At 37.7% G+C, this 10,391-nt stretch overlaps 1 protein-coding gene across 2 annotated transcripts in view; it reads right to left on the reverse strand.

The window, feature by feature from the left end:
• Positions 1 to 4,692, reverse strand: part of LOC107681053 (phosphatidylinositol 3-kinase regulatory subunit alpha-like) — a 35,552-nt gene extending 30,860 nt beyond the window's left edge. For both annotated transcript variants that reach the window (XM_016477200.1, XM_016477199.1), the window contains exons 1-2: positions 4,366 to 4,692; positions 2,652 to 3,270 (exon numbers count right to left, since the gene is read on the reverse strand). In XM_016477200.1, the coding sequence (XP_016332686.1) occupies positions 2,652 to 2,982 (331 nt within the window). In that variant the 5' untranslated portion in view covers positions 2,983 to 3,270; positions 4,366 to 4,692. The remainder of the gene's footprint in view (positions 1 to 2,651; positions 3,271 to 4,365) is intronic.
• Between the last annotated feature and the right edge of the window lie 5,699 nt (positions 4,693 to 10,391).

The raw sequence follows: 10,391 nt of genomic DNA on the forward strand, positions 1-10,391 counted from the left end.
GGCAGCTGTGGTTGCCAGAACTTTACCGTACCATCATGGTAACACTAAAATAATGAAACTTAACAAATGTGGGCTGTCACGCAAAAAATTCTGGGAATGTCAATTTACGGGTTTTCCACTGTAAATTATGAGACTTGTATATGTTTTTGGGGACTAAGCTGACTTGTACAGCTTTTGGACCTGAAAAGAACATTTAACAACAGTTTCTGGGAGTCAAGATGCAATGGTTCCTATCACTCATTTAAACACAGTCTAGCCTATTATAATGCTGTGAGTCTTTGTGATGCTTTCCTGTTAGTACCATTTTTATGTTGTGGAAACCACAATTTCTATTTGGCTATTTTTTTTAGTTTTAAAGAAAAAGGAGAAAAAAATTCTAAATGAGCTCAGTTGGCTCTGGAGTTTCACCAGAAATAACATTCGTCACAATGAGAAATACCTCAAGCATCAATATTGAGAATCATTTTCTGGCATTTCACTTCTCTCTGCACTGATTCTTTATGCAACACTAATGCAAATAGACTGACTAAGGGAAATTCAAGAAAAAAAAAGTATAAGTTAGTCATTTCAAATGAGGAAGAAAAACCAGAGATTTTCTAGTAAGACTAAAATCATCTACCTAAAAGTGTACAGTGTAAAAAAACAGCCTCAGGTTTCAGTCCTTTAAATTGTCACAGCCAAGTCAAAAGTGCTTAGGCTTTATAGCTGGACATTTGTCTGGAATTTTATGTGGTTTTAGTGGTGGTGTGGGGGATCAGGGTTTGAGTCCTGTTTCTACTGTGTGAGAAGCATAATGCCAAGAGCTCTGGCCATCATCCAGATCTGCTTCTGGTTTACATTCCGCAAAACTCCGTTCTCTATATCTCTCCCTTCCTTTAACATGGACACAAATCGGAATAGTCATTCAGAACAGAAAGAGGCCATAGTGTCACTTTAGTCACAGTCATGCTGCTTAAGCAATCGTGACCTCCGGGAAAAGTTAGGAGGGTTTCGTCAAACAAAAATAGCTCTCATCAAAGATCAAAAAAAGGTATGTGCTCATGTTTTTATGCATCAAACCACATAGGACAAGGAAGTAGCAAACAAGTTTGCCACTGCTTTTCAACAGCAATGATTCTGAGTGGCATATCTCACTTATGATCTATGTTCCATAACCTGATAACCTGAAAAACACATCTAATTTAGTTGTCACCATGACAACCGAGGCAAACAAGAAAAGAAAAAAAAAAGAATACTGGCTGTGTATGGGAAACTGGGTTAAATTTAGGGCTGGGCAAAAAATCGAATGCTATTTTCATGTGCATCTCATCAGTAAAGCCACTTCTGGTGATTAGTAGTAAATCTCCAGCACGTGCTTTCAGATGGAGCGGCATTTACTACACAGAGCCGTAGTTCACTGACAAGCTACACAAAATCGCGTTCAAAATAGCAGGCGATTCATTGCCGATTATGAACGCGATTTTGTGTAGCTTGTCAGTGAACTACGGCTGTGTAGTAAATGCCGCTCCATCCGAAAGCACGTGCTGGAGATTTACTACTAATCACAGGAGCGGCTTTACTGACGAGACGCACATGAAAATCGCATTCGAGTTTGTTAAATTAAACACAATTTGTTTAAAATGTAAATACTTTCTCTACCATTAGCATCACCAAATGGAAGAGCAAAGATACCGACTGTTGACAAACATTTCCACACAAACTAAACTCAAACAAATCAAATGGAAACTCGTCAAATGGATTTGGGTCCACAAAAGTTCAAGCATGATAGCTCCCTTAGAATCTGTATTGTATCATGTACAATAAATATACAGATGAAGCCTTTTTAGACATTGCTGGTCACATCACTAGAATAGAAATGTAACAGTTGGCACATGAGGACAGTGTAGACCAAAACTACAGATTAAGAGATCTGGGTGATATGTTAAAGGAGCCATAGAGGGCTCTAAATGCTCATACTGTGGCTGTGCGAAAGATGCAGCCATGCTAGACAATTACAAACTACTGTGTGCAGGCCTTCATCCAGATCTGGGCTTCCTGCCATGTTTGCAATTACGAACCATAGCCCAGTGCAAACCTAAAACAGCCTTAAATATTCAGGGGACATTTGTGTGCTGCAGCTATAAATCCAATCTCTTGATGAAATGGTGGTGTAAAATCTGGTCACTAGTCACAAAAATGGAAAAAGTGGTGAGTGGGTATTTTGAGAGAGGCACGTGGGTTTGGCATCAACATGAATGGATCCAGTTAAGAGGAAAGAAAATTTGTTAAAATTATGCACCCTGAGATCCAACGAAACCGAGCTAAAATGGTTGACGACAATTTTTATACTCTAAATAAAAGAAGACCTGATTTGTGACCACTGGTTAAGGTCAACTCTGGTGACCAAATATTAATCTAAAGGTTAACTATAGACAGCTTCTGTGGAATTAAGTAACTATCTAAACAGCAGCTCAAAATGGTAGACAGGTAGAGGGTTTGAGACATAAATATTTTGAATTCTCAAGCTCATTCAGATCATAGTGCACCAAGTTGGGGTGCTTATGCAACCAACGCAGGATTGAACCTAGTTAGCAACATTTCCTGAGAACTCAATGTGGTTAAAAAAGTGCTGAAAATAAAATGAATGAAAAAACAAAAAACAGCTCACTCACTTTGCTCAGAGTCCGAGTCTGGCCTTGCGGGCCCTGGGGCCACCGGTAAAGGCCTTTGGGGTCTTGGTTTGGGAGTTGGTGGAGAAATCTTTTTCTTGCCGATGAACTCCACGTACGTACCAGGAAAGTCCCCCTTTTCCTGAGTAGTTTCATTAAAGCCAGGCAGCCATCCGATTTCATCTGGTCTCTCCTCCATCCCCTCAGTGTAACCAACTGTGAGTAGTGCACCTTTATTGACTGTAAGAATGTCCCCTACATGCAGGTCAATATCCTCCTCCCTCTCTTTCTTATAGTCATACAGCGCTCTGTACTGATATCCTTCTGCACTCATTCTGATGGTGTCGTCTCAAACTTTTGGTGTCACAAAAATGATAATGATCATTTACAAAGGTTCTTTGAACCAATATTTGGATGTGAGGCAAGAGTCAAAAAAAGTTTTTTTTTTCTCTCCCTGTGACTTTAAGCCTTTATTAACATCATACACACTGTAGTCTCTAAGGATGAGTGGATTATGTAAAACTAATAGTCCAATGATTGGGTGCACCTTCAAGGTGCTTTATACACACTCTTCCCATCTGTGTGAGGCCTTATCCTGTGAATCTCACAGAGTAACTCGAACCTGAAACACAGAAGAGAAGCCATTTTACACACGCCACACTACACACAGACTCAACTTCCATGGGGAAACACTGTAATTGTTGTACATTATGTGCTCAAATAAAAACAAATAATCCAACAAATAATAACAAAAATTAAGTGTGCAGCTGTTTATTTTCTGTAAGCTTAATAGTATAAACAACAATAGTTTATAAATATGCTGCAGCTTTAGAGTAAATGCTTGATATTTTTAACAAATTTTAGCTACATTTTTTATACTATAGTATTTTGAAAGGATTGATGGAATGCTTATTTTTCTTTCTCCGTCATGAAACAAACTTCTTTCAAATTTGTAAACACCACATGCCTAAAAAAAAAAACTGACAAACTGACTCAGAAAGCATCACAACACAATACACAAAAGCAGATACACACTTTTTGGACAAGTGCAAATAAAAGAACAAATGGCGCAGAAGAAACTCCAAAGAGTCGCAATGCTGACTGTGCAAAACTCTCGATTGAGTTTCACGTAACAGATTAGGATTAATAATCGGCGCTATTTTAAGATCAAACGTAAACAATTTAGCCAGGCATAAACTAACCCAGTGTGAATTGTTTAAATAAAAAGACAATTAAAGTGCAATTTCATAGTATTAAAGTGCACCATTAAGACTGAAAACCACAATCAAATCAGATACAAATCACTCACCATAGATACAATAAAATCGAACTGGCTGTAATCTCATGGCCTGTGGCGTTAATCGGAGACGCCTTTATTTATAGATTTATATTAATCTTGCGTTGTCGGTTAGCATATTTGCTAACGTTAGCCTTAAATAATATAACATACTATTATTAGAGCGAAATACATCAACGTATATGCAAAATAATTTTAGAAAGATTATATCTTCAATTACGACGCTAAAACGCACGGTTGCGGTAGAAAATAAATCGCCAGAGTCAATAATGTGAGGTGAGCGCGTAGAGCCAGTTGGGACACGCTGTGCTGGAACAATCGACACAGTAAAGCGATCCTATTAAACCTCCCATAATCTCAACATTACAATACATACCAATCCTAAATACGTTGCATATTTCATAAAACAAGCATACGTACCGGGGAATGGTGAAAATAGAGAGCAGCTGAAGTATATCTGCGAACTTTAGTAAGTTGTAAGGGGCCCGTTCATGAAAACCAGGGCCGAGAAAATCTCCTTCGCTTCCCGTAACTCCAGTTTACGCAGCTCTCCAACAAATCCACTCACCACAACCGCTATAAAACACACCTCATACGACGCGTATTTGGCGAAGTAACATCCAGAGGTAAGATAAATTTCAACACGCTAATTGAGTGTTTTTTAAAAATACTTTAACTTAATGATTGAGCTCGTTTCCCGACAGTAAAGCCGACTCCACCCGAGTCACCGCACACTGAATCCTCTCAATGGCAGGAACACCAGAATACAGGCCACGCCCTCTGAGTTGCGTCAGCGACAGTCCCCCTCTCGTGCCCCGCCCCTCTAGTTAATATGTATATTCTCATAATACTACAGTATGTGCCAAACAGCTGGACATGCCTGGTTGCGCCTGCGCCAGTCGGTCATAGTAGAGTTACTACATTACTTCCACATGTGGGGTGTTTCTAGAGCAAGATTTTAGCCCCGATAACTATTAGAAAATAAACAATAGCTGTTATCCTAATCATAATAAAGCAATCGTAATATACAGCCTATGTGGCTCTTCTGAGAAAAGTTACTAGATTGGTCCACAAAATATAAATCAGTGATGTATCAGATGTCACAGTATTTTGATACTGCGGTACCGAATAACACGAAATTATGAAATTATGTTGAAATAACATGCCCATGACACTTTTTTTTTTTTAAGTGGTACAAGTTTATTTTACTACAAAATAATTTAGCAATAATGTGTTTGATTGCCAATTGATGTCAAATGTAAAAGCTGGGTTGTAAAATAAAACCAGGTGAGAACAACTTGGTTATCCAGCATGGTGCCAAAAATACAAGTAAAATGATATGGTATGGTATTTTATGTTCTTGTTATAAATAATGAGGTGTATGAATATGGTAATCATTTATTGCCATAGCAAAAATCAAAGTAACAACTTTTTGTGTGTATTATCAAAAAAAAAAAAAAAAAAGCCATACATGATTCACTTTTTTTAATTGATTATTTTCCGACGGTTTTGTTAGAATGTTTCTTTGCATTCTTGCAGATGGTGCATAAAGCATAAAGAAAGATTGTAAGCATAAGAGTCTCATGCAACATTTTCTCTCTAACTCCCTGTTCCGTTTGCCTAATTAAATCAAGCTGAATTTCTTCCATAGTCACCCTGTTTCTCAGTACTGGAACACTTAGCCTTCTCAGAACAGAGCAGAAAATGTCCTCACTGTGCACTAAGGATGGTGCACTAAAGAGGACACTGTGAAGCATTGCAAAAAAAATTATAATTAAAACAAAAAAAACACTGGGGCACATTCATCTTAATGTTGTCACATGTTCCTCATAAAATACACAGTAATGAATTTCAAGGAAAATACCAGAAATTTAATTAAAGGGCAATAAAATGTAATATGCCATGTTGTGTCTGTGAACGCAGATAAATGCAATGTGATCTTATCAGCTGATTTCAACTTTACGTTCTAAGAAAATACTTTTCTTTCTTTCTTTCTTTCTTTCTTTCTTTCTTTCTTTCTCTCAAAAGTATAAGAAATTAGATTTCCTTCCGTCTTTTGTGGGCAGGTTTCATTCAACATCTACAAAATCTATAGCACTCCAAGATAAGTTTAGTGGTCATATCAAAGCAGGGGCCATTTCCTGTGTTCCATTATTCCCTTTCAGTCAGGATTCAATATGGAGTACACTGGACTCATTTAGAATGGCCAATCCCAGCCACATGACTGTGAATGTGGGTGGCCTGATCATGGGGGAGGTTAACTTGCAGAAATCCCCTCTTGTGAGTACCATCCAAAGGATACAGAGAGAGCTTACAGCATTCTGTGCTAGAGAATAATTTAATAAAGCTATGTTGTGAAAGAACTGCAACCAATGTTAGTGTGACATTAGAATGTAAAGCAATATATTAATGTATCACATTCTTCCAGTAGCCACATGGATCATCTAGGTGGAGTTTGGCAAACCTCAGACAGGCAGTAGTGTTCTGTTTGGATAGCTGTGGTTTCCTCCTTGGTGCATTCCCATGCACACCACCTTTCTACAGTGTTTTCCGAATGATGAATTCATGGACACTAATGTTAACTAGTGTGAGAAATGCCAGCAAAATCTATTGGATTATTATACTGCTTATTCTTAATTTTCTATTATATTATGAATATTATATTCTTAGTTAAAAGCAGCTCCTGTATATATATATATATATATATATATACACCTTGCTACACGTTGCTACACCTTGCTACGTGTACTGCGTTAGGCTAACCGAGACTTGTCATTTGCACTTATATATTGTTGCTCTTTTGTTAGTTTTGACTGCTTTTATTGTCCTCATTTGTAAGTCGCTTTGGATAAAAGCGTCTGCTAAATGACTAAATGTAAATGTAAATGTAAATTCTTATTGAGTTACTTCGATAAATGTATGAGAAGATTAGCAATGGTTTTGAATGTTGCAGATAAATTGCAGATACTACGTGACCAGGGATGTATGGAACATACAATAAAAGCATATGCTTTAATATTAGTAATCATAGGGGAACCACTTTAAGTGCTACATAGCACCTATATCTTTAAATATGGTGCTATATAGTACCTTAACCCTAAAGAACCGCAGAAGAACCATTACAGGTTCTTTATAGGTGCTATATAGCACTTAAATGGTTTCCCTTATGATTATGAGCCGAAGAACCACTTAGCAGTGCTATATAGCACCTCAACTACCACAAAGAACTGCTGAAGAACCAATTTTTTTTGTGTGTAAATTCTTCAGATCAAAGATGTGCTTCCTTAAGTGATCTTAAACACACAACTGAAAATACTGATAATTTTAGATGACAATACAGGCAAAAACAATTTGGGACTATTTATATGCAAAAGTGTACAATAATATCAATACTGAGTACAGTATGAACAGTAGCAGTAGAAGTACATTAACATTTTTTTTCTGACAAATGTCTGTGGAAAATAAGCATTAAAACAGCTGTATACCGTTGTGAAAAAAGCATACTTTTAAAAAGACTTGTAGCATTTTATTTTTTATTAAATACAATTAGTTGAATTTGAGAGTGCTTCTTTGATCCACTTAAGTAGGACTTGTTGTAAGTATATGTTTAAATGTAATTTCAATTATTTCTAATATATGGATACTTTAAAAACTTGTGACATTATTACAAGGTGCACTTTTTGAAAGTGTACTCAAGTGTGTTAAGAAACATATTCATAAAACTCCCTTTAAGTACATTTAAGCAGCCTTTATTTAATAATAAAAGTAGCAATAGTAAATCAAGTATAGTTTTTTTAAATACTTTTAATATTTTCAGTAGTCTACATGCACATTCTTTTTCAGAAGGGTATTTTTCGGTCTGATTTGCACACAGTGCTTTTCAAATCCAGTGCACAGCTAGAGAAGATGCTCCACTCATATTGCATAATCATAAATTAGCCAAACTAAATTAGCAGACAAAAAGAGTATGGCTTTCTCCCTAATGGAAGTGTGCTGATATTGGCTGTGTTCCAGCCCATCAGCTGCAGGCTCTCAATTCTACATTACAAATCCAGACCTTAGGTCGCCCAGAAGCATCGTTCCACTGATAGAGGCTGTTTATGACTTATTGTGGAACAGTTTGTCCTGAAATGCTGCTATATAGAGATGAATTAGGCAATGGTAGATAGCAAGGAGTTACTGTAGTTCACAAAACTTGAGCAACAACATTCACTCACAATTTCTGCATTTTAGAGCTGAGCAGACAGACCTACAGGCAATATACAATTGCAGGTAATTACACCATTATCATCCCATCCACAGCTCTGAGCTTCAGGGTTGTAGCATAATGATTTGAATACTTTCTGTTTATTAGCATTATACCTGTTTTACTACCAGCTCACTTTTTTCATGATTTATGTACCTACAAAACATGTTCTTGCAAGTACTGAGGTGGATTGTTTTTATATATACCATATCACTGATAATTATGCTTTTTATGGTCCCCCAAGGTACTTGTAAACAATACCATGCAAGTTGTACCATATATGTCCATAATGGTATACCTTAGTACTTTTATGTGTCTTTCGTTTTCAATTTGTTTTCAATTTTTTAATTTAATAGTTATTTTATACAAGCAAGTTACCATAATTTACTGTCTTTCAGTGTTCCAAAACCCCGTGGAGGAACGTGGTTGAGAACCACTGTTATAAAAGAAGGAGAATATGAATGAGGGTGAATAAAAGATGACAGATTTTTTTTGTTAAACTATTCCTTTATTGCCTTTTAAACTTATATATTTGTAATATCTCATAATCTAAAAAAAATCTCTTTTCATGGCCTTGAAACACTCTTGTATACTGAATGAGAACACTGAACTCCACTCAAATGTGTCTCAGTGCTTTAAAGCAAGTTCAGACATGTCTAAAAAAGAAAACCCTCATCATGTTGCTAGCTGCAGTGTCTCTTTCTTTCTATTTTCACCTTTGTGTTTACCATCTGCATGTTAGCCCTGATGAATTTCTACATAGGATGCATCATTTACATTTTCGAAAGAAACTGAATCTCATTATTAAAATTTCATGCAGAAGAAATGTCCCATTCTTTCCAAACTAAAGAACACCTCCTCCAGTTCACCCATCTTTTTCTCGGAAGCTGAAAGCAAAGCAAATCAGTCCTGTCCGCAGACTGTTGCTTTTGGCTCTTGTGAGTTAGTGTAGTATTAAAATGTATTTTATTAATGCCTGTATATGACCACAGAGGGGTGTACCATAACATTCAGTGTATGCACGTTTGACACTTAAATAATATACAGAACATACAGTGTATTTTTGATGGGATTTTGGATTGAGTGAACTGTTCCAAAGCCTAACCAATTTTGACTGGAACTGTCAGCTGGTCTTTTGTTCTTGCTGTAGATTAGTTATGCTGAGGCTCCAAACCTGTGACCATCTCATAAAACTGAGGGGCCACCAAACCAGGAAACTCTGCAGCGATGGCTATTATCATGCTAATCAAATATGGATATCTAAGCAGAGGTCCTCACAGACCACCAACTACCACTCAAAGATGTAGATGGGAAGTAGGGCACAGACACAGCATGACGAAAGGCTGATACCTTAAAGGGTATGCGATTTAAGGTTACAAGCTCTTGGTGCATAAAGAAGATCTGTAAAGTTACAAAGACTAAAGACTCAAATCCAAAGAGATATTCTTTATAAATGTTAAGACTTGTCCACGCCCTCCTAAAACGCTTCGTTTAAGCATGCCCCCACATGTAAACGTCACTGTGTGGGAAGATTTGCATAACACCTCCCAAATGTTCACGCAAAGAAAGAAGGCGTAACTTTTATTCTCGCTGTAGTATGGTTGTTGCCGCCGCCATGTGGTGGAGATGCTGTGTGTTTCGTTGTGAAAGCGAAACTACTTTGTTTGGCCTTCCAAAAGAGGACGATATCCGCTTCGTCATGCCTAGAGCTGATCGCTGAGGAAATACATCAACTACGCGCTGTGGATCGCCAGATCGGCTTTCACCGTGGACGAAGCGGAGTCCAGTCCGGGGTCGTCACATGTGGTTGCCGCAAGCCCGCTGGCCGCGCCATTCTCAAGTCCGCCGGCAGTTCCTCACTCTAGTCCGCCGGCCGTTCCTCACTCAAGCCCGCAGTTTGTGACGCTGTGTGACGCATTTTATGGAGGACTGTTTCCTGAACCTGCAGAGTAGCCTACAATGGGTCTGTGCTCAAAGACTGTTCTATAAAGTGGGGCAGTTCCAACTTTGCAAGGACAGTCTGGGGCTTCTGACTCACAGCCTGTAAGTAAATTTTATATTTAAAGAATTTGCCACTGATGATTCAAACACGAGTTTTAAGCAGTGTAGAATAGCGCTTGTTGTTTGTCGTTTCTCCAATCACAAATGCAGACATGGTTTTATGTTTACGCGGCGCGATACGCAACGCAATGCGTAAAAA

Source organism: Sinocyclocheilus anshuiensis, unplaced genomic scaffold, assembly GCF_001515605.1.
Source record: "Sinocyclocheilus anshuiensis isolate Anshui unplaced genomic scaffold, SAMN03320099.WGS_v1.1 scaffold1736, whole genome shotgun sequence".
Classification (NCBI taxonomy): Eukaryota; Metazoa; Chordata; class Actinopteri; order Cypriniformes; family Cyprinidae; genus Sinocyclocheilus; species Sinocyclocheilus anshuiensis.